Here is a 25,019-nt window from a genome sequence, read left to right as displayed (position 1 = left end):
ATGTACATACACTGTCGAGCTTGGCAGTTGTAACAGAACATAAGGTTTCTCTCAAATGTGTTGGCTTGAGGAAAATTACATTTGTATGAGCTGCTGGTTTTCCAATAACATTTTCGTACTGATTAGGACAATAGCTACGCTCCATTCTTAAGCGCTAAACCATAATCCGAAGACTATGAAGGGGGACCGCCCACGGTGAAGCGACACAAAGCAGATACATTAAACAGGGATGTGATTTTTCCGCGAATTCGCGGAATTCCGCTTTTTTCACCTCAAAATTTGAAAAAAAATTTTTTTCCCGATTTTTCGCTCAAATATCCGCATTCATATCCTATTCGTTCCGACTTTCAGTAATTCCGTCATTGAGATGAAACGAGGTACGTGATTGGCCCATCGCTCTGTAACAACCAATGAACGCGCTTGTTAGATAGCTGTACGTAAGCTCGCTTCAAACGAAGAGTTGAAAGATGGCAGCCTCCGTGATCGAGCGTAAAGATGCACATCGAGTTAAAGAAATCGACAGAATAGTGAAAAACAAGTTCCGCTGGGAATGGTTGGAGAAAGAGGTTGCTACAGACGTTGGACATAATACCGTGAGACATTTGTTCAGGTCGGGGCGGATCGTCTCTCGCTCAGGGGGAGAGAGAGATGGCGTACTTGCTGGAGGCCCCTCTACGCATCAGCGTGTTATCTGTGAGTGTGTGTCGTTTGGTCACGAACAAACTCAGCTTTTTATGTGTGCGTTTTGTCCGACGTGGCAGAGCCGAGTGTGTTTGACAGGACATGGTTGTCTGGGTCGAGCTAGTGGGCTTTGTGTGTGTGTTTAGGGAGGCGAGAGGTTGGCTGACGGTCACCCGGAATGAGTTCACGTACCGGCGCGCTGGGCGGAGAGGAAAGGAAAGAGAGGAGGAGATGCTGTTCGTCATTTAGTCCGCGGAAATATTTCCACTTTGGGTGTAAAATGACTGGAACATTTGCTCAGGGAACAGACCCGACACCAGGGTTAGTTCCTGAGTTAGCACGGCTTGCTAGTAGCAGTGAAGTTCTGTTACTTTACACTCAGGCTTGTTGCTACTTAGTCATGTAGCTAGCAAGAGCTTTAACGCACCGCTTAAACACAAGTCTGTCAAGGCCATTTATTTATAATTTAATCCTATTTTGGAGCATATATAGCTTCTTCTGGCTACATAGAAAGTCAAAAATATGTGTTGCAGCTGCCTGCTCTGGCTAACAGGCCAAGTGAAAGTGAGCGCTGCGCAGCTGGAAACGCCCCCTGTCCTGTTGCTCCACCGCGCTGATGAAGAAGAAATCTGTTGCGCTGAAGACCAAACCGCTCCATAAGGCATATAGAGTGCACTAGAGAGACTACAGGGGCTTGCTGTGTGTGCCCCCTGTGTAGGGCACTTGTATAAGAAGGAGGAAGTGATTTGGGATTGAGCCTTCAGTGTGTGTATATGGAGGCTACTATATAAAGTTAGTTTCGTTTTAGAGAAGTGTCAACATCATCTTTACCAGTGTTATCAGCCAGGTTGTTAAATTTATTTATTTATTATTTTTTAAATTATTATTTTTTAAAGTATGATAATTATGAATGAATGAATGAATGAAATGAACTTAATTAAATTTACAACCAATGTAGATACATTACATTATTTACACATTACCGTGATATCTAGGGCATAATTAACAAAATTTACAGCAATAAAAAAAAAATTAAGGGTGGCACGGTGGTGTAGCAGTCAGCACTGTCGCCTCACAGCAAGAAGGTCTGGGTTCGAGCCCCGTGGCCGACGAGGGCCTTTCTGTGTGGAGTTTGCATGTTCTACCCATGTCCGCGTGGGTTTCCTCCGGGTGCTCCGGTTTCCCCCACAGTCCAAAGACATGCAGGTTAGGTTAACTGGTGACTCTAAATTGACCGTAGGTGTGAATGTGAGTGTGAATGGTTGTCTGTGTCTATGTGTCAGCCCTGTGATGACCTGGCGACTTGTCCAGGGTGTACCCCGCCTTTCAGAAATATGAGTAGAAATATTAGAGATATTGGCTTCTTCACAGATTTCTGATTGGATTGAATGGATTCAGCAAACACATTTTTTGTGAATGTTGTTTAGTGAAAAAGTGATTTTTATTCTTGCATATGAAAATCCTCAAGTGAGTGAACACTGTACAGTTCTGTATATGAGTCAGTTTCACAGAAAACGTATTTTTTTTTGTCCGGACGTGTTTTGTTTACATTTTGAGATTTCTAAAACCTTTTTATCGTCTCATATGATAAAACATTATCAGTTCTACCTTGCATTTCAAAATTTGACTACTTTGGTTCATTGACTACTTTGTCCCCCCACCAGGGCGCTGCCCTGGACCAGCTGGGGGCCTGTGGCCCCCAGACCCCCGGCTAAAATTTTCAGATAATTTCACCAGCCCCAAATCACATCCCTGATTAAAGTGTCCTTCAAAATCATCTTTTTCAAACGGCATAACTGACAGACCCTTTTCTTCCAGATTTTTTTTTTTTTTTTGCACTGGTGAGTTACCTTCTACAGTAAATATACACTACCGTTCAAAAGTTTGGGGTCACCCAGACAATTTTGTGTTTTCCATGAAAAGTCACACTTTTATTTCCCACCATAAGTTGTAAAATGAATAGAAAATATAGTCAAGACATTTTTCTGGCCATTTTGAGCATTTAATCGACCCCACAAATGTGATGCTCCAGAAACTCAATCTGCTCAAAGGAAGGTCAGTTTTATAGCTTCTCTAAAGAGCTCAACTGTTTTCAGCTGTGCTAACATGATTGTACAAGGGTTTTCTAATGCCGCTTTTCCACTACAAACGCGGCTGAGCCGTGCCGTGCCGAGTCGAGCTGAGTCGAGCTGAGCGGGGCTATTGGAGTTGCATTTCGACTACAACCGCGCTGAACCGTGCTGGCTGGAAGTGGGTGGACACATTGGGTGGAGTTAGTGAAAGTGGGTGGACGTCACGTGATGTCGTTAAGCAGCGCAAACAGTGACATCAGTGACAGTGGCGGAACAAGTCAGAGCCGGGCCGGGGGCGGGGCAAATGACCGGGCCCTTTATTAAAGCTTATCATAACATCATTTTAGGCTACAAAATGTCCGCAACTGCGGTGTTTACCAATTTCAACACTACCGGGTGCAACTATGTTATTTAGTACATCAAGTCCTTCAAACGAACATGTAACTCAGAAACAAAAAACATTAGGATACTGTACATGGCTCATAATAAAACATCAATAGCCTATACTGCGCACATTATTTGAAGGGCATACGAATGAGCGCTCAGAGGTTGCAACGGTGACAGGAAGAGTCAGAAATAAAAGGAGGGCGGTGCAAACCTCACTGAATGCACTGTGTTTACCAGTTTCAACACTACGGGGTGCAACTATGTTATTTTGTACATGAAGTCCTTCAAACGAACATGTAACTCAGAAACAAAAAAACATTAGGTGACATACTGTACACGGCTCATAATAAAACATCAATAGCCTACTGCGCACATTATTTGAAGGGCATACGACGAGCCTTGCGCTCCGCGAACTCGTCCACGATGCTCTGTATGTCACTGATTCAGTGATCTTTTAAGCGGTAGTCTCACGACCCGAATAGTAAACAATAAACATGGAGGACATGGAGTCGTTAGTGTTGCTGGTCTTGGTGCTGTGGCTTGTTGTCACCGACAACGCGGACAGATACTGGCAAGAGCGTATAGATGAGGCGAGGCGCATAAGGCTTCAGAAATTCTTGTAATTCGTAATTATTCTTCTTCCGGGTTTGCGGTGTTTACAGATCCCAGCGCGCTCGCGGGGCGTGTGTGGGCATGTGAGGACACTCCTCCTCACCAATCAGTGCACAGGGGAGTGTCTGCTCACGCCCCCAACCTCACTCGGCACGGCTTGGCTCGCTTCAGCCCCACTCCAAAACGGTGCGAGTTTTAGGGGCTAAGCAGGGCTGAAACGAGCTGAGTCGTGCTGGTTTTTGGTAGTCGAAACGCGAGCCGTGTCGGGCTGAAGTGAGCTGAAGCGAGCTGAAGTGAGCTGAAAAAGGGTAGTGGAAAAGGGCCATAATCATCCATTAGCCTTCTGAGGCAATGAGCAAACACATTGTACCATTAGAACACTGGAGTGAGAGTTGCTGGAAATGGGCCTCTATACACCTATGTAGATATTGCACCAAAAACCACACATTTGCAGCTAGAATAGTCATTTACCACATTAGCAATGTATAGAGTGGATTTCTGATTAGTTTAAAGTGATCTTCATTGAAAAGAACAGTGCTTTTCTTTCAAAAATAAGGACATTTCAAAGTGACCCCAAACTTTTGAACGGTAGTGTAGGTCAAGTTTAAATACGGACAATCCTTTGAGGAATAATAAACTATAACTAAAAGGAGTAAACACATGAAAGTAGCTTTTTTTAAGGAGGGTTCATGTGATATTAGTACTTGAGGTAACTGCCCATAGCTTGTTGGGAAAAATTAACAAGAAGAAGTTTAATTTTTATAGTGCCTTGCACCAACCCAAGGACACTTTACAAAGCAATGGCACTACTACACAGAAAGAGAAGCAAAACAGCAACAACAAAACGACAGATAGGAGAGACAGAAAACAAAATGGCAATTTACATGCGCATAATGATAACAGACTAGCTCAAAGCATTGAAAAAGATAGAACAGTCAGTGAATAGGAGAGGAAATATCAGGAAGAGGAATAACAGAGAGAGAAGAGATAAGATTTGAGATTAATTTTGAATTTGGAACGAGAGAGCTGTACAATCCCGAAGATACTGAGGGAGAGAATTCCACAGCTTGGGGGCTGCAACCTTAAATGCCCTGGAACCCATGGTGGATAGTTTAAATTTGGAAATGGACAACAGACCAGAGGATGAAGATCTGAGACTGCGAATGGGAGAGTAGGGTTGAACTAATTCCATTATGGCCCTTTTCCACTACCCTTTTTCAGCTCACTTCAGCTCACTTCAGCCCGACACGGCTCGCGTTTCGACTACCAAAAACCAGCACGACTCAGCTCGTTTCAGCCCTGCTTAGCCCCTAAAACTCGCACCGTTTTGGAGTGGGGCTGAAGCGAGCCAAACCGTGCCGAGTGAGGCTGGGGGCGTGAGCAGACACTCCCCTGTGCACTGATTGGTGAGGAGGCGTGTCCTCACATGCCCACACACGCCCCGCGAGCACGCTGGGATCTGTAAACACCGCAAACCCGGAAGAAGAAGAATTACGAATTACGAGAATTTCTGAAGCCTTATGCGCCTCGCCTCATCTATACGCTCTTGCCAGTATCTGTTGGCGTTGTCGGTGACAACAAGCCACAGCACCAAGACCAGCAACACTAACGACTCCATGTCCTCCATGTTTATTGTTTACTATTCGGGTCGTGAGACTACCGCTTAAAAGCTCACTGAATCAGTGACATACAGAGCATCGTGGACGAGTTCGCGGAGCGCAAGGCTCGTCGTATGCCCTTCAAATAATGTGCGCAGTAGGCTATTGATGTTTTATTATGAGCCATGTACAGTATGTCACCTAATGTTTTTTTGTTTCTGAGTTACATGTTCGTTTGAAGGACTTAATGTACAAAATAACATAGTTGCACCCCGTAGTGTTGAAATTGGTAAACACAGTGCATTCAGTGAGGTTTGCACCGCCCTCCTTTTATTTCTGACTCTTCCTGTCACCGTTGCAACCTCTGAGCGCTCATTCGTATGCCCTTCAAATAATGTGCGCAGTATAGGCTATTGATGTTTTATTATGAGCCATGTACAGTATCCTAATGTTTTTTGTTTCTGAGTTACATGTTCGTTTGAAGGACTTGATGTACTAAATAACATAGTTGCACCCGGTAGTGTTGAAATTGGTTAACACCGCAGTTGCGGACATTTTGTAGCCTAAAATGATGTTATGATAAGCTTTAATAAAGGGCCCGGTCATTTGCCCCGCCCCCGGCCCAGCTCTGACTTGTTCCGCCACTGTCACTGATGTCACTGTTTGCGCTGCTTAACGACATCACGTGACGTCCACCCACTTTCGCTAACTCCACCCAATGTGTCCACCCACTTCCAGCCAGCACGGTTCAGCGCGGTTGTAGTCGAAATGCAACTCCAACAGCCCCGCTCAGCTCGACTCAGCACGGCACGGCTCAGCCACGTTTGTAGTGGAAAAGCGGCATTAGATATTGAGGAGCATGGCCATGGAGTGCTTTAAATGTCTCATCTCATCTCATTATCTCTAGCCACTTTATCCTGTTCTACAAGGTCGCAGGCAAGCTGGAGCCCATCCCAGCTGACCACGGGCGAAAGGCGGGGTACACCCTGGACAAGTCGCCAGGTCATCACAGGGCTGACACATAGCCCATGTTTACATTAGACCGTATCAGCGGATCATCAGATTAACGTTTTTAAAACGATTAGTGTGCACACAGCAACGCCAATACACGATTTGCGTGCACACAGCAATACCAATACACAGATACGCTCGGCTCCGCAGGCATCCTGCGCTCCAAATCACTCCGCCCTGAACAGCGAGTGCCCTCTGGAGGGTGCGCACTCCGACCTTGCGCAGCTCACAGAGCACGCGAGTGAAGTGAACAAGCTGTGATTCGGGACTGAACCGCTGTGTGTGTTATCCCAGCGCATATCACTTACCACTTGCAAGTGGAAGGATGGCAAGCCTAAAGACAATCATAACTACACAATGGGCAGTATTTGCATCAGTATTTGCAGTATTTTCATACTTTTATACTCTTTAATGAAAGGTGATACAAGGCGGAAGTCCGCGCCGTTTTTCAGCAGTCGCGTCACATGACCAACGCCAGCGAATCAGGAACGTGGATGTCACAGTGACGTTGTCCAATGAGACGCCAGCTAGAGCTCAGCACAGCGTATCTGCGTATTCTCAATGTTTACACAGCACCGGAGCTGACACGATCTGGATTGAATACGTGGACGCTGGCGGATTCCCATTTCCCGGCGTTTCCAGGCGGTTTAATGTAAACGGACAGTGCATCCGTGAAGAAAACGAGACCGATACGGTCTAATGTAAACGTAGCGAAAGACACAGACAACCATTCACACTCACATTCACGGTCAATTTAGAGTCACCAGTTAACCTAACCTGCATGTCTTTGGACTGTGGGGGAAACCGGAGCACCCGGAGGAAACCCACGTGGACAACATGCAAACTCCGCACAGAAAGGCTCTCGCCGGCCACGGGGCTCGAACCCGGACCTTCTTGCTGTGAGGCGACAGCGCTAACCACTACACCACCGTGCCGCCCTGCTTTAAATGTGAACAGAATAATTTTATACTGAATGTGATGTAGAACAAGGAGGTTCTGGAGGATAGGGGTGATGGTTACAGAGCGTTTAGTGTGGGTGAGGACTCTGGCTATAGAGGTTTGAATATGTGGAAGCCGAGCAATGGACTTGGCTTGAAGACCAATGAACAAAGCATGGCAGAAATCTAATCGTGATGTAATAAAAACATGGATGAGTGTTTCAGCATCCATGGATGGAGACGTGCAATGTTGCGAAGGTGAAAAAGGTCATTTTAGACAGGGAGTTTAAATGATTTTCAAAAGAGAGGGCAGAATCAAAGCTCGTGAAGGTTTAATGACCGTGCCATCAATGACCAGATTAAATCTACTATTGGAAGAGGTGATTGATTTGGAGCCAATCAAAAGGAGATCTATTTGATCAGTCTTAAGTTTGAAAAAGATCGTGGATGCATTCAGAGAAGGAGGGGGCAGAGCAGATGGAGAAGGCTTGCAGCTGATGTAACTCTGCATAGCAATGAAAATTCAAACCATAATGGTAGGCCTAAGTGTAGCACATCAATAATGAACAGAAGAGGACCTAAGACAGAACCCGGTGGGACGCCACAACATTAGCTTTGACAGTGTGTATTCCAAATGGCAGTTAGTTTTATCAGAATTCTCACTGTAAATGGTTTAGCCTTCATAGAGAGTAGGGCATAGTCATCTTATGCCGCTTTTCCACTACCAACGCGGCTGAGTTGGGCTGAGCCGTGCCGTGCCGTGCTGAGTTGGGCTGAGTCGAGCTGAGCGGGGCTGTTGGAGTTGCGTTTCGACTACAACCGCGCTGAACCGTGCTGGCTGGAAGTGGGTGGACACATTGGGTGGAGTTAGCGAAAGTGGGTGGACGTCAGGTGATGTTGTTAGGCGGCGCAAACAGTGACATCAGTGATCTTTTAAGCGGTAGTCTCACAACCCGGATAGTAAACAATACACATGGAGGACATGGAGTCGTTAGTGTTGCTGGTCTTGGTGCTGTGGCTTGTTGTCACTGACAACGCCAACAGATGCTGGCAAGAGCGTATAGATGAGGCGAGGCGCATAAGGCTTCATAATTCTCATAATTCGTAATTCTCCTTCTTCCGGGTTTACGGTGTTTACAGATCCCAGCGTGCTCGCGGGGCGTGTGTGGGCATGTGAGGACACTCCTCCTCACCAATCAGTGCACAGGGGAGTGTCTGCTCACACCCCTAGCCTCACTCAGCTCGGTTTGGCTCGCTTCAGCCCCACTCCAAAACCGTGCGAGTTTTGGGGGCTGAGCAGGGCTGAAGCGAGCTGAGTCGTGCTGTTCTTAGATAGTCGAAACGCGAGCCGTGTCGGGCTGAAGTGAGCTGAAGCGAGCTGAAAAAGGGTAGTGGAAAAGGGCCAATAATCTCAGAATCCCAGTCTCAATCAGTATCTGCATACTAACTACACAGGAGCTGTCCACTGATTTTAAAGTGTAACTTTTTAGAGCGACATTTCCTGTATAGTTAGTATGTACAAACTGTCAAATTACAGACTGGTGTTAATCCTGTTAGCAGCGTTACAACATAAATATGGTAAAGGGATTATACAGAAGTTAGAAAATGTCAAGATTCACAAGCCAGAACTGAAATTGGTACACATTTGTATTTACACGTGTAAGATATACTGCTGTAGTCCATCTGTGTCAGTGTACACACCATCAGTATTTACATTATACTTCCCTGTATTATTTATGTGTAACTATGTAGGTATTAGACCGCGACTTGACCTAGTGGTTAGCGTGTCCACCTCTCAACCAGGAGATCGCGAGTTCTACTTGCGGTCAAGTCATACCAAAGGCCATCATAAAAATGGTACCAACTACCGTCTGGCAAGGCACCCTGCAATACAGATGCGAGTGGGGAAGTCAAACTCTCGCTGTTACCAGAGGACTAGCCCGTAGCTGTATAGGCGAGAGGCCGAGGACTATCGAAACAGAGAGCTGCACCCATACGCCTTAAAGAGTTGGTTAGTACTGGGACAGGAGACTGCCTGGGAAGACCAGATTCTGGCATGAGGTGGACTTTGACTTGATGTAGGTATTAGAGACACTTAGTTTAAAGTAGAACCTTTGGTCTTCCTGTGTCACTTCATACACACAAAACACTCAGCCAGGCGCTCTTTACTTCCCCACCACTCAGGGAAACTGTGGGCTGGATGACTGGGGTCTGTTTCCGTTGTCAGTGATAATAAAAGCTGCAGGCAGAGACAGTCTCAGTCCAGTGCTGCTCACAGGCTCCACGCTCTGTCCTTCAGAAGACAGTGCTTGGTGATGTCCTTATCCAGGGCTTCATTGACCTTTCGATCGTGTAGGCTTTTTTGGCAATCAGCCTGATTCAAAAGAAAGATTCAGGTTAAGCAAAACAAGGAACTAATGAGACTGCAGATTGGAAAAATAATGACTTTGTTACTTGACCGTTAGAAATGTAGCACGTTTCTTCTTTCTTCACATTAGAAGTTTTTTTTAGGCCTATTAAGTTAATCATATTGACTTGGTTCACTGTTTCTGCTGTCTGGGGGCTTGTTCATTGCGTGGGTTCATGCATGGAGTCATGACTATAAATGCAAGTGTTGGAACTTTCCACCATTTCTACATCCCACTAGTGCCTGAATATTCTGTCATAGGGCGTAGTGTAGAGGGATGGGGGTGAGCGCCTCCAACCATCTAACTCATTAATTAGTTGTTAGTAAGGGATAGTGTGCCAACCTGCTGAAAAGAGCATGATTAATGCCGGCACTGCTTGTGACTAATGACAGTTGGTCAGCTTGTTAAAGCTCGACATATGAGGATATTTTCAGAGCAAGCCAATAGGAATAGCAAACATGACAAGTGTTTGGGCATCTTTTTTTAATACCAGTGGGACAGGGGAATATATATATATATATATATATATATATATATATATATATATTAGGGTGCATCGGTTGCCCTCACTTTCATAAAATCTGATGCATTTTTGTTTGGGTGTTCCTTTTCGCCAATAAAGATATCCTGTAAAATTTTTTGACCATATTCAAAAGTCTAATGGTGGCACCATGAGGTTCATTTTTTGCCAAAAAATGCTTATTTTATGTTTTTGCGTAAGGTTTGAATCACAATGTTGGACTCCATTTACTGATTTCTTGTGACGCAGAGATCATGTTAAGAACCTTTGCAAGGGATTGAGAAGCATTAATCTGATTCAGAATACATTTGTATTGTTTAAAAGTAGTTGAACAATGATTCAATGAACAGCTAAAACTCAAACTGTGCTTGATAATATATTTAGAATATGTACTAAAAATGTGTATCTAAGATATTTGGTATACTCTATAAGGTGCCATAATGTTTCATGAAAAGTGATCGAAATTTTGTCATAAAAGTCATAAAATAGCAGCTTTTTCCATAACTTTGAGCTCCTGGTGCCGCCATTAAACTTTTGAATTTTGTCAAAATATTTCACCCAGTGTGTTTTCTTACCAAAAGGAACATAAAAAAAAATGCATCATGATCGGAGGAACTTTTCATTTTTAGGGGGCAACTGATGCACCCTAATATATATATATTCCCCTGTGTCATATGTGTATATACAACTCTGGAAAAAATTAAGAGACCATTTCAATTTTTTCTTAAATCAGCATCTCTATGTATGGCAGCCATTTCATTCCAATTTCTGTGCTGGAATTCCAACACAAGCACATATCATTTTACTTAATGAGGTACTGATTAGACGATCGCCTGAACCAAATCTTATTTAACAAGGAAAAGTATAAAAACCACTGCTGTGGTCATCACTATCCTCTTGCAATAGGACCAGTTTGGATGGCAAAAACAGTGCTAGTACTACCTTAAATTTAATTGGAATACAAAAAATATCTATTCATCATGCCAAAAGAGTTAAAAAGAAAGGTTTTGAGTGAGAAAAAGAAGGATTCAATTCTGGTTTTACTGGCAGAGGGATACAGTGAGTGCCAGGTTGCTTCCATCCTCAAAATTTCAAAGATGGCAGTTCATAAAAACAAGGTCAAGCAGCAGGCATTGGGGACAACAGAGTTACAGGCTGGCAGAGGATCAGAACAACTCTCCACTGACTGGGATGATCATCAAACCCTTTAAATGTCACTCAACAACCTTAAGATGACATCAAGTAACCCACAAAAAGAATGGAAAATGGCAGCTGGGGTTAAGTGCAGGGCAAGGACAGTTTGAAACAGGCTCTTCCGGGTGGGGTTGAAGTCATGCAAAGCTAGAAAAAAAACATCAATGAGAAGAAAAGAAGAGCCAGGCTGAAGTTTGCTAAAGACCATAAGGATTGAACTGTAGAGGACTGGAGTAAGGTCATCTCTGATTAATCCAGTTTTCAGCTTTTCCCATCACCTGGTTGTCTAATGGTTAGACGGAGACCTGGAAAGGCCTACAAGCCACAGTGTCTCACACCCATGGTGGAGGATCTGGGGGTGCTTCAGCAAGGCTGGAATAGGGCAGATTTTTGTTTGTGAAGGACACATGAATCAAGCCACGCACAAGGTTATCCTGGAAGAAAACTTGCTTCCTTCTGCTCTGACAGTGTTCCCCAACTCTGAGGATTGGGTTTTCCAGCAGGACAATGCTCCATGCCACACAGCCAGGTCAATCAAGGTGCGGATGGAGGATCGCAAGATCAAAACCCTGTCATGGCCAGCCCGATCTCCAGAACTGAACCTGATTGAAAACCTTTGGAATGTGATCAAGAGGAAGATGGATGGTCACAAGCCATCAAACAGAGCAGAGCTGAATTTTTGCGCCAGGGGTGGCATAAAGTCACCCAAGAGCAACATGGAAGACCTGTGGAGAACATGCCAAGGTGCATGAAAGCAGTGATTACATGTCAGGGTTATTCCACCAAGTATTGATTTCTGAACTTACCCTAAGTTCAAACATTTGTATTGTGTTGTTTAAAATTGAATATGATCTTGATTTTCTATGCATTATTCAAGGTCTGAAAGCATCCATTATCTCTAGCCGCTTATCCTGTCCTACAGGGTCGCAGGCAAGCTGGAGCCTATCCCAGCTAACTAGTACGGGTGAAAGGCGGGGTACGCCCTGGACAAGTCGCCAGGTTAATGCAAGGCTGACACATAGACACAGACAACCATTCACACTCACATTCACACCTACGGTCAATTTAGAGTCACCAGTTAGCCTAACCTGCATGTCTTTGGACTGTGGGGGAAACCGGAGCACCCGGAGGAAACCCACGCGGACACGGGGAGAACATGCAAACTCTGCACAGAAAGGCCCTCGCCAGCTGCTGTGCTGGAACCCGGACCTTCTTGCTGTGAGGCGACAGTGCTAACCACTACACCACCGTGCCACCCGGTCTGAAAGCACTTCATCTTTTTTTGTCATTTTGACCAGATGTCATTTTCTGCAATTAAATGCTCCAAGTGACAATATTTTTATGTGGAATATGGGCGAAATGTTGTCAGTAGTTTATGGAATAACACAAAAATGTTAATGTTCCTCAAACACATACCTATAAACAGTAAAACCAGAGAAACTGATAATTTTGCAGTGGTCTCTTAATTTTTTCCATATCCATCCATTATCTGTAGCCGCTTTATCCTGTTCTACTGGGTTGCAGGTAAGCTGGAGCCTATCCCAGCTGACTATGGGCGAGAGGCGGGGTACACCCTGGACAAGTCGCCAGGTCATCACAGGGCTGACACATATACCCCTTTTCCACCAAATCAGTTCCAGGGCTGGTTCGGGGCCAGTGCTGGTGCTGGTTCACAACTCGTTCAACTTGCGAGCCAGCTGAGAACCAGTTTGCTTTTCCATAGCTCGGGGTGCTAAGGGGAGCCACGTCATTACATCGCTGTATACGTCAGTTACGTCACTGTATATGTCAGTTACGTCGCTGCGTTTGCATAAACCTTGGCGCGAACATCGAAGCAACAACAACACGGAGAAGAAGAAGCAGCAACAACAACAATAATGGATGACTTCACGTTTGTACAGCTGCTGCTTCTCGTCACTTAAAAATGGCGACCTTTCGCGGTCTTGCTATTGTTGTCAGTCTTAACAACTCCGCCCCCACTGATGTGTAAGCGGTTCTTTCCTCTGGCCCAGCAGAGAGTTGGTGCTAACCTGGAACCGGTTTTTCTGGCCCCAGAGCCAGTTCTTTGTCAGTGGAAACAGAAAACCCGGTTCCAAACTAAGCACTGACCCCGAACCAGCCCTGGAACTGCTTTAGTGGAAAAGGGGCAACAGAGACAAACAGCCATTCACAATCACGCCTACGGTCAATTTAGAGCCACCAATTAGCCTAACCTGCATGTCTTTGGACTGTGGGGGAAACCGGAGCACCGGGAGGAAACCCACGCGGACACGGGGAGAACATGCAAACTCCACACAGAAAAGCCCTCGTCGGCCGCTGGGCTCGAACCCAGGACCTTGCTGTGAGGCGACAGTGCTAATCACTACACCACCGTGCCACCATATGTATATGTGTGTGTGTATATATACACACACACACACACACATACATACATACATTCATTTAGCCAACTTCATCCTGGCTTCTACAAGAAAGCTTATGATTAGGTATAACATTGACCTTTTGTACAAACAAGCTAGCAAGATCGTTTTGCACTGAAAAGCATTCTTTTTTTAAAGTGAGAATTTTATGAAACAGGATTTATTTAAAAGTCAAGAAAGCAAAAGCTAGGAATGTCACAAGTGGGCACATGCAACAAAAGATCATGATTCAGCCAAATTAAATATAGCATCATAACTCAAAAATAGCATCAGCTAGGTTTTCTGCAGTCAGAGATTACCTCATCAGGTTCACGCTGCCGTCTTCCTATCTGAGAGGATCTCAAGAGCTCTATTATTCGGCAGCTGTGGCATGAAGACCACGTCTTTCTGAAGGCTGCTGATTCATCGCACGACCCAGAGTCCTGCAAAACGACCACAGACGTCATCACTGAAAGCACAATGACAATAGCTGGGGTGGGGGAGGCGGAGGGGAACACATGCTCACGGATCATGAGAGAATACAAAGTTTCAGGGAAGTTGAAGCAAAGTTTAGATCGAGTAAGCTGTATTTTATGTATATATAGACAATACAGCAGACCCTATAAGCAGTAACCTTGCCTGACGAGTTCAGCCCCAGTCTGGCATTGAGTCAAATGATAAAAGCCCGTCACTCCACCTTGACTCAATGTCATTTCACAACAATTCAGCATGTGATCAAGAAAGAAAGCCAAACTGTCTCTGCACCTTATATGCCAGGTATGCTTTTACTTCTTAATGTAATCATGCATTTAAACGAGTGCTCAGTTTTTACTGAATGCATTATAAACCGTCATTTTTTTATTGTATACACTCACCTGTGATAATAAGACGAGGTGTGTGCACTCTAATAGCGATGACTTGCTTAATTTGCCAGCAGGAACACTCACAGCATTTAAGACACTTGCTTTGAGGAAATATTAGTTATTAGTTAGTCATATTTTGTTTTGGTTGTTTTGTAATTCCATGCAGATATGTGATTAATTAAAGCTCGGGTACTCGGTTGCAGACAAAGAGCGCCGATAAATCTGTGTATGTGGTTTACATCTGTGTTTGAGCCCTGTAGGACGACCTGTTCCCCCTCGAAAGCACAGCTCCCCATACCGTTTTGAGCTCCAGTCCAGCACTGCAGTTGTCCATCCCACAGCTTGTCTCTTGCCCTCGTGCGTACTTGTAGAGTAAGAGTCCACATAGGGGATCCTTTGTTTAGGAGGGTCTAGGCATGGCCGATGATTTACAAGCTGCTAAAGTCTCCACGCGATTGGCTGCCTGTGCTGTGTGTGCGTCGGTCAGAAGCATGCGTCAGGCGTCTGCGGCAGTGTGTAGCTGTTTCGCTCCGTGCTGATCATGCAAACCTGGGCAGCTCACTTCTCCTCGATCACTACAGCCACTAATTTTTCTAAATCCAAGGCAGGCAAGATGGCTACCTTTTAGGATTATGTTGCCTAAAATCGAGGGCTTGCCCCTGAGGAGCGACAAGGTATACCACTGGCTTTTTTACAGCTATTGTCTCAAGGAGACAGAGGTGTTATGACTGTGGGTCTGCTCATTTGCTTTGTGTATGTGACTGTGTTTTGTTCTTATTCCTGCATCGGTCATGTGTGATGTTTTATGTTTTGGTTCTTTTCAGGTGAGGTGCAAAGACCTTTCCGACCCACAGAAAAAGAACCGAGTCTCCAAGGTAACGGACGCGCACTTTTTCTGTCTTTTAGCTGTATGAATGTTTTCTCTTTTTTTTTTCTTTTTCTTTTTTTTTTAATTAAGTACAGTTTGGCCACCTGCCGCTCTTTTCATTGAGGAACGCTGCATTTGTAATCAGCATGTATGTACCTTTATGTTGCCTGGCTGGCAGGAGCGAGCAGAAGATTTTCATCTGTGCTCTGTTTAGTCTGTTTTCTATTGAAGTTGTGAGACAGGAAAGGAGTGCTGTATGAATGAAGCCACCACAAACAGCTTCAGAGAACCTCTAACCAGGAAGGAAGCATGCTTTTTTAGAAGTCACGTTGCAGTAAAGGCTCAGTACTCTGAAATTGTGCACGCAGCACAGTTTTTGGTAGATTACTCTTTGATGGGTTTAGAGAGGGCTAGGGGAGCGCCACGACACTTGTTAGTCGTGTCAAGTTAGGAGCGTCTCCTTTTTTCAGAGTTCAGAATTGTAACTTGAACTCTCGGCCACGAGTGTAAATCTGTAACCTACTTGTTGTGTCTTTGATTCTCAAAATCTCAAAATGTTATTCGCAAGCCTTGGTTTAGTGATGGAAGAATGGAAAGATGAAAGAGAACGTGTTAATTAGTTTGCATTTCGTCCGTGTGTTGTGTTTTTTTTTTTAATGAAGTATTATATTGTCTTCTTTCTTTTGTAAGTGAGAGATTTTGTCAGTGTGTGTAGTTAGCAAAATGCAAAAGATGTGAAGTCTCTCCACTGTGTTTGGGTTGGACACGCCCACTCTGCTCTAACTTTCCCTGGTAACGCTTCCTTAGGGAGGCTTCTTAGAATTCTGTAGGCAATACGTGCTCTGTTGCTAGGGGTGTGCGTGGGGGTGTGTGTGTCGTTTGTCGTGTCTACGGCGTGCGTGCGTGTGTTTGTGTGTGTGTGTGTGTGTGTGTGTGTGAACAGGGTTGTTTTTGCCCTGAAAAGGAGTCAAGTGTGACTTTCTGGGTTTTCAGGGCTTCAGACACAACAAATAAGAAACAAAGAAGCCGAGATGTGTGACGTGCTGAGAATGAGCAAATCATCTCCTTTATGCCAAGAGATCTGAACAAGCACCATTCCTGTTTTTACAGTAAACAAGAACACGTGATATAAAATGAGTTATTTCAATTTCGATCCTGCTCTGTGCACGTCAGAAGAGACAGTACGGGGTCAGAAATGATCAGCCTTAATTCCTGTGTCATGATTAGCAAGGTTCAAATCATGAAGATTTCAAGATATTCATTTACTCTAGACATCAGGTTAACGCCGAAGAACAGCATGAAGTTGACTTGTATTGCCCTTGTGAATTTTATTTGCAGCTGTTTCTTCTTCTTTTGATTATTATTTTAGCAAAGGCAAGCACTAGGCTTGTCTCGAGTACTAAAAATAAAGTGCACCACTGTATTTAGATACGCTTTGCTGTGATAAGTTGAAGCAAAAAATGGTTTAAAGTTTCTTTCCCCACTCCATCATCTCGATGGGTTATTTGTGCAATTGACACACGTCATTCAAATTGACTTCAGAGAGATGCATGTGACATGCTCAGCGCAGCAGATTCCCACCAGAGTTCACGAGATGCATTATCATTTAAAGTTCAGATGTGTCCAACATTCACAGTCTACTCTAAAAGCAAATCTCCACGTCAGGGTGCATCAGTTGCCCCCTAAAAATGAAAAGTTCCTCCGATCATGATGCATTTTTGCTTTTATGTTCCTTTTGGTAAGAAAACACACTGGGTGAAATATTTTGACAAAATTCAAAAGTTTAATGGCGGCACCAGGAGCTCAAAGTTATGGAAAAAGCTGCTATTTTATGACTTTTATGACAAAATTTTGATCACTTTTCATGAAACATTATGGCACCTTATAGAGTATACCAAATATCTTAGATACGCATTTTTAGTACATATTCTAAATATATTATCAAGCACAGTTTGAGTTTTAGCTGTTCATTGAATCATTGTTCAACTACTTTTAAACAATACAAATGTATTCTGAATCACATTAATGCTTCTCAATCCCTTGCAAAGGTTCTTAACATGATCTCTGGGTCACAAGAAATCAGTAAATGGAGTCCAACATTGTGATTCAAACCTTACGCGAAAACATAAAATAAGCGTTTTTTGGCAAAAAATGAACCTCATGGTGCCACCATTAGACTTTTGAATATGGTCAAAACATTTTACAGGATGTCTTTATTGGTGAAAAGGAACACCCAAACAAAAATGCATCAGATTTTATGAAAGTGAGGGCAACCGATGCACCCTGCTCCACGTGCCAAATCAGACAGCAAGTGCACACATCTGTTCATTGATTTCTGGAAAAAGAAGAAGACCCTTAGCAAGCGCAGCACATATATAAACGTTCTGAAAGTCGCTATCTGAACAGGACGGGGAACAGGAAACAATCTTCCCTCACACAGGTCTGTGTGTATGTAAAGGACACGAATTACAGCCAGCTGATCCCAGCATTTGAAAAACTGTCCGAATGGTCTTTCAGTGTGAAAGCATATTACTAATGATAATGCTTTTGTTTATTTATTTTTTTTTGTGTGCGCATTTATATTTGCTGTATATTGTAATCCACTTTTATTTTGAAGATATCAGATCTTGTGACATATTTTGACTGTGTGTTAAAATGGAAAGGATTCTGGGCCTGTTTCGAAGCAGCTGACAAATGCAAGTTACAAAGCATGGTCCGTATGAAAGCCTTTTTGTAAACACAGTCTAGTTGGTGGCCATCTTGCCAGTTCTTTCCAGGCACTTATTTTTAGTCATACAAGACCAGACCCAGACATACCTAGGGAGAAACTCATATACCAGAAATAGATTGACAAAATTATGTTTCAAAGATGGATTCGAAATGACAAAATCTGATAAACCTGTAAATAATGCATGGTCTTTGACTCAAATAATATGATAACTCCTGAAGCAAAGGGTCCTATATGTGTAGATGTGTCAGTGTAAGACTTGGTAGGCTAAGTGCTTTCAGCTAGCTTCTTTACTAACAGTGTAATTGGCTATTTTTATTGGTGAGGTGGGACTTCTGTAATACAGCTGCAGTGTTGAGTGTTAAGGTCTTTACACATAAAGAATGACATGAATAAATGATGCGAAAGCGTGAAAAAATCGTTGCATTAAACACGACACGATTATGTGAGCATTCCACAAAAAACAATGGAGTCAGCAAGTGATGATGAGCTGGAGATTATTCTTTTCCCCAAAAAAAAGGGGGGGGGTGAGGGGGATTTTGGGTACATCCTATCCTGAGAAGTAGGCAAGAACGCAGGGAGTTTCATTGCTTGGTTCAGGAGTTGCTCAGACTGATAGCAAACTTCACACATCACAAACTAGGCAAGACTACACACCACGGACTGTCCACCCACCGTGTTTCATTGCTGAGCTCCTCTCCTGTTGTTTTCCCAACATTGTCTTTAGTCATTATCTTTGCTATTTTTGTTGCCCCGTCAAACAGCACTGGGTTTTGAAACCCAAACTGAATGAGAGACTCTGCCACGCCTGCAGCAGTGTGATGACGTTTCCACAAGCTGTGCCCTGATTGGATGAATATGTTCCTTTCGCGGATGAAATAATACAAAAATGGAACCTGCTGCAAAAAAAAGGCGCTTTTTCGCACACAGACGTTCGACTTTGATGTGAATGTGTTCATTGTTTCAAAAAAAAAAAAAAGATATTTTCAGATGAGGGGCGGCACGGTGGTGTAGTGGTTAGCGCTGTCGCCTCACAGCAAGAAGGTCCGGGTTCGAGCCCCGTGGCCGGCGAGGGCCTTTCTGTGTGGAGTTTGCATGTTCTCCCCGTGTCCGCGTGGGTTTCCTCCGGGTGCTCCGGTTTCCCCCACAGTCCAAAGACATGCAGGTTAGGTTAACTGGTGACTCTAAATTGACCGTAGGTGTGAATGTGAGTGTGAATGGTTGTCTGTGTCTATGTGTCAGCCCTGTGATGACCTGGCGACTTGTCCAGGGTGTACCCCGCCTTTCGCCCGTAGTCAGCTGGGATAGGCTCCAGCTTGCCCGCGACCCTGTAGAACAGGATAAAGCGGCTAGAGATAATGAGATGAGATTTTCAGATGAAAAAATTATACCAACAAATCACACTGTATTTGTAAATACCTTTACACTTTACCCCATGGGCTGTTTCTACTCAAACTGAAAACAAAGGCCAAAACAAAAGTGCACTTGATGATACTGACCTTGGATTTAAGTCCACTGACTTGAATGAGGAACAGACTTAAGTTCAGTGCCAGTCTCTAACAGGTTGTTGTACCTAAACGACTTGATTACGTTGAGTTCAGGTTGACATGTCGTGTGTCATATTTGCTACTTCGACACAAGCATTGTTTTCAATGCTGCGTAGGTTTCACACATCCTACCATTCGTACACAAACTGTGGTGCAAATTAGGAAAATGCTTCTAGTTTATTATGCAAAAAGTAAACGCTGCCTTTTTATAGCCATAAATAAATGGAGGTGGAACTCGCATTGAGATGTTTGAAGTGCTAACGTGATTATCAAAACTAGGATCATTTTCACATCCTGTTCAGGACAGTCAGCCTTAATCTTTGCCTACTTCTCATTCATATGTAATCAGTGATTCATTCATCTTCAGTAACCGCTTTGTCCTGGTCAGGGTTGCACTTTATCCTGAGCCTATCCCGGAAACACTGGAAAACTACTGTCCTGGGAGCGCTACACAAGAAAAATCTGGCAGCTTCAGAAGTGTGAATTACACTCAGGTAATCTGAGTGAACTGCCCAGAAAATCAACTTCAGCCCCTGCGTAACTCGAGTCTGAACACAGACAACATTCCCAGTGTAAATATTGATGTTACCTGTGCGCTTGCGTTGCTGATGAAGTCACCGACTCTCAATACGTTTACAGTGGTGCTTGAAAGTTTGTGAACCCTTTAGAATTTTCTATATTTCTGCATAAATATGACCTAAAACATCATCAGATTTTCACACAAGTCCTAAAAGTAGATAAAGAGAACCCAGTTAAACAAATGAGACAAAAATATTATATTTAGTCATTTATTTATTGAGGAAAATGATCCAATATTGCATATCTGTGAGTGGCAAAAGTATGTGAACCTCTAGGATTGTCAGTTAATTTGAAGGTGAAATTAGAGTCAGGTGTTTTCAATCAATGGGATGACAATCAGGTGTGAGTGGGCACCCTGTTTTATTTAAAGAACAGGGATCTATCAAAGTCTGATCTTCACAACACATGTTTGTGGAAGTGTATCATGGCACAAGCAAAGGAGATTCCTGAGGACCTCAGAAAAAGCGTTGTTGATGCTCATCAGGCTGGAAAAGGTTACAAAACCATCTCTAAAGAGTTTGGACTCCACCAATCCACAGTTAGACAGATTGTGTACAAATGGAGGAAATTCAAGGCCATTGTTACCCTCCCAAGGAGTGGTCGACCAACAAAGATCACTCCAAGAGCAAGGCGTGTAATAGTCGGTGAGGTCACAAAGGACCCCAGGGTAACTTCTAAGCAACTGAAGGCCTCTCTCACATTGGCTAATGTCAATGTTCATGAGTCCACCACCAGAACACTGAACAACAATGGTGTGCATGCCAGGGTTGCAAGGAGAAAGCCACTGCTCTCCAAAAAGAACATTGCTGCTAATCTGCAGTTTGCTAAAGATCATGTAGACAAGCCAGAAGTCTATTGGAAAAATGTTTTATGGATGGATGAGACCAAAATAGAACTTTTTGGTTTAAATGAGAAGCGTTATGTTTGGAGAAAGGAAAACACTGCATTCCAGCATAAGAACCTTATCCCATCTGTGAAACATGGTGGTGGTAGTATCATGGTTTGGGCCTGTTTTGCTGCATCTGGGCCAGGACGGCTTGCCATCACTGATGGAACAATGAAGTCTGAATTATGCCAGCGAATTCTACAGGAAAATGTCAGGAGATCTGTCCACGAATTGAATCTCAAGAGAAGGTGGGTCATGCAGCAAGACAACGACCCTAAGCATACAAGTCGTTCTACCAAAGAATGGTTAAAGAATAATAAAGTTAATGTTTTGGAATGGCCAAGTCAAAGTCCTGACTTTAATCCAATCAAAATGTTGTGGAAGGACCTGAAGTGAGCAGTTCATGTGAGGAAACCCACCAACATCCCAGAGTTGAAGCTGTTCTGTACGGAGGAATGCGCTAAAATTCCTCCAAGCCGGTGTGCAGGACTGATCAACAGTTAGCGCAAACGATTAGTTGCAGTTATTGCTGCACAAGGGGGTCACACCAGATACTGAAAGCAAAGGTTCACATACTTTTGCCACTCACAGATATGTAATATTGGATCATTGTCCTCAATAAATAAATGACCAAGTATAAAATTTTTGTCTCATTTGTTTAAGTGGGTTCTCTTTATCTACTTTTAGGACTTGTGTGAAAATCTGATGTTTTAGGTCATATTTATGCAGAAATATAGACAATTCTAAAGGGTTCACAAACTTTCAAGCACCACTGTATACGGCAATAAAACTGATGAAACGTATTTCTTGCAGTGTCGTGGTGGACTTTTCTCTGAAGCGTGACAAAAACTTAACGAATAAAAATCGAGCTTTGAACATTTTAAAGTTACAGGTCACAAAGTACAAATACTGTCAACACTACCTTCCATACACAGAATATACAGTATTATAAACAGACCTTCTGAAGCTCTTCCAGTGCGATATGAATAGACCACGAAGACAAACAGCAGAATCTGATGATTTACATGGGCTGCCTTTTCAGTTCCTGGACATGATCCAGGCTTGGTTATGAAAAGTAGTTTCTGATGCTGGCTGATTTCATTTTTTTCCACTTCTGGATTACATGCCAGAGTAGCTGATGAATATACTCTTCTTTTTTTCTCCAGCAATAACAGTTGCAGGTGCTGCCTAAGTTATTGCCTCACTCTGCTTTTGGCATGGCTAGTCAGTTGCATCACTGCATGTCCTGGCATAAAGGCTGTGAAGGGGGTTTACGTATACAATATTATACACAATAAATTGAATTAAATAAGTATAATTCAGATTTACAGTAAACAATAAAACCTCAGCGTGGCTCAAAACCCTTCAATTCTTTAATCCTTTTTCGTGTTTGTGTGTACTCGTGCTTGGATTTATGCAAAAAGTGAAAATATGTAATATGTAAGAAGAACCTAAGGTTTCTAATTTAAGCCATGTGGATTAAATTATAGCCACACTGCCCGAGCGATGTGTTAGTGACTGCTGATACTTTTTATACTTTTGTTCTGTCCTGGAAATACCAGCGTATGTACCGTAGTATGCAGTGATGCAGATATATAAGAATATGCAAAAAGAACATTTTTCAATTACAATGATTTCCAAAGTTTTATATGTTACTTTTTCAGACACGACATCCTGATTTCTAAGATTATAAAAATATAGATGATTGGGATAAGGCCATGAATGCCCAAAATCCAACTGACATCTGAATGGTTTATATATGTATTTTTATCTCTGAGGATCTGTGAAACAGGGTCAAGTAAATGCAATTATCCAAGAAAGTCAGCACAACACAGAGGAACAGTGACTATATCATATGCACTGCTGCGATTAAAGGAGAATCTACCCAGAACACTTTGCATATCAATCTTTATAATCAATACATTATTTCTAATGCTTTCCAGTTTATATTTTAAAAAGGAATTCTGAGTGAACTTTCTTGATTTAAAGATCATCGGCAACGGTTTTAATTTTATGCACATTTGAAACTTTATATGTTAAAAAACCCTCTGTAATTTTCTTCTGGTCCCAAGAAGTATTGCTAATAAGTAATAATTAAAATAAGTTAGCATGGATCATGGCGAATTTCTGTCGGCGATTTTCGTGATCACTCGGCGCGTGACGTCATTCAAGACAAACAAACCGCTTGAGTTGAGTCCACTTCCGTTTACTTGCATTGCCGTTCGGCTTGAGTGCAGACGTGCGTTCAGGAATTTCCAAAGAAAAGCCATGCCTTATTGTTGTGCAGTGAACTGTAACAACAGGACCAGTTCAGGAAGAAGTTTTTACCTTTTTCCGAGAGAGGAGAAGAGGCGGAGAGAGTGGATTGGCTTTTTCTGAAGGAGGAGAAGAGGCGGGCCGAGAGGGTTGGCTTTTTCCAAAAAAGGAGAAGAGGCGGGGCGAGAGGGTTGGCTTTTTCCAAAAAAGGAGAAGACGCGGAGCGAGTGGGTTGGCTTTTTCCAAAAGAGGAGACGAGACGGAGAGAGTGGATTGTGCGCGTGAAGCCAGAGGGTTGGCTTTTTCCGGAAGAGAAGACGAGGCGGAGAGAGTGGATTGTGCGCGTGAAGCCAGAGGGTTGGCTTTTTCCGGAAGAGAAGACAAGGCGGAGAGAGTGGATTGTGCGCGTGAAACAAAATCAAGCAGTCAAAGAAGAAATGGACCAGCAACGCTCAAGCAAAAAGGAGAAGATTTTTACCTTTTAAACATTTTTACCTTTGCTTGCAAGTGACAAGTCAAGAATCCTGAGGGATCCTGTACAATCATTGTGGAAATGAGACAAAGGGATATTTCCTCGCTTAGAGTAGGCTATAAATAGTATAATGCCGCGGATGGCAGGCTAATGTGGCCTACCGGCGCACTGTCCAGTAATCGTTACCTATATCCACAAGGGAGGGCGGTTTTTCTTCAAAAGGGCTCTTTTATTTAGTATTACGACAAAAGTAGGAATTTATCATAACTGCCAGGATAAATCGTTTGGGCGCGAGTCTTGTTGAGGTCCGGGGTCACCGCGATCAGAGTCGGCCGAGTCACTGTCCGATTCCGAGGCCGCACGGTCAAACCAGTGAGCCACATTCACCGATTGCTTCGCAACGGCCATAGGTTCATACATATAGTTTCACCTCTCGATATTCAATTTGGAGACTTCCTGCTTCAAAATCTCTATCGCTTTCAGACATTTTACACAACCTCTCACAGCCAAAGTCCGTACACGTGTGCTCGGTTCAAAAGTAAACACAGAACTACTCCCAGTCTGTTTGCCTTGAATGACGTCACGATGACGGCCCCCTGGCAGTGAAAGTACGCATAAGTGAGATGTAAACAAACCTTCGGAAATTGGGCAAAACAGTATATTTTAATCGTTTTATTCAATTTTAGGGTGCAAATTAGACACTCGGAAGATTGAATTCGCTTTTTGGGTCGTTCTTCTAGACAATAAAGTTGATATTCTACGTTTCACCTCCGACCGTTGCCTATGACCTTTAAACGTCTTTCATCGATCATACTGGTCAGTTTTCACTTTGGTTAACAGTTTCTTACTTTACCTAAAATGAAGCGTTTTCTCTTTCAAGAGCTAACAGCGGGTGGCACGGTGGTGTAGTGGTTAGCGCTGTCGCCTCACAGCAAGAAGGTCCGGTTCGAGCCCCATGGCCGGCGAGGGCCTTTCTGTACAGAGTTTGCATGTTCTCCCT

At 43.5% G+C, this 25,019-nt stretch overlaps 1 protein-coding gene across 3 annotated transcripts in view; it reads left to right on the top strand.

Moving 5' to 3' along the window:
• Positions 1-25,019, top strand: part of tet1 (tet methylcytosine dioxygenase 1) — a 101,719-nt gene that overhangs the window by 36,129 nt on the left and 40,571 nt on the right. The window contains exons 1-2 of one of the 3 annotated variants that reach the window (XM_060925776.1): positions 15,186-15,357; positions 15,508-15,558. The exons of 1 other annotated variant lie outside the window; for it this stretch is intronic. In XM_060925776.1, the coding sequence (XP_060781759.1) occupies positions 15,316-15,357; positions 15,508-15,558 (93 nt within the window). In that variant the 5' untranslated portion in view covers positions 15,186-15,315. Of the gene's footprint in view, positions 1-15,185; positions 15,358-15,507; positions 15,559-25,019 lie in introns of those variants that run through there. One more of the 3 variants, XM_060925774.1, reaches the window with a different exon arrangement.

The sequence above is a fragment of the Neoarius graeffei genome, chromosome 7 (genome assembly GCF_027579695.1).
Source record: "Neoarius graeffei isolate fNeoGra1 chromosome 7, fNeoGra1.pri, whole genome shotgun sequence".
NCBI classification, from domain to species: domain Eukaryota; kingdom Metazoa; phylum Chordata; class Actinopteri; order Siluriformes; family Ariidae; genus Neoarius; species Neoarius graeffei.
Note: the sequence above shows the minus strand (reverse complement) of the source record. Positions and strands in the feature narration are given on the sequence as shown.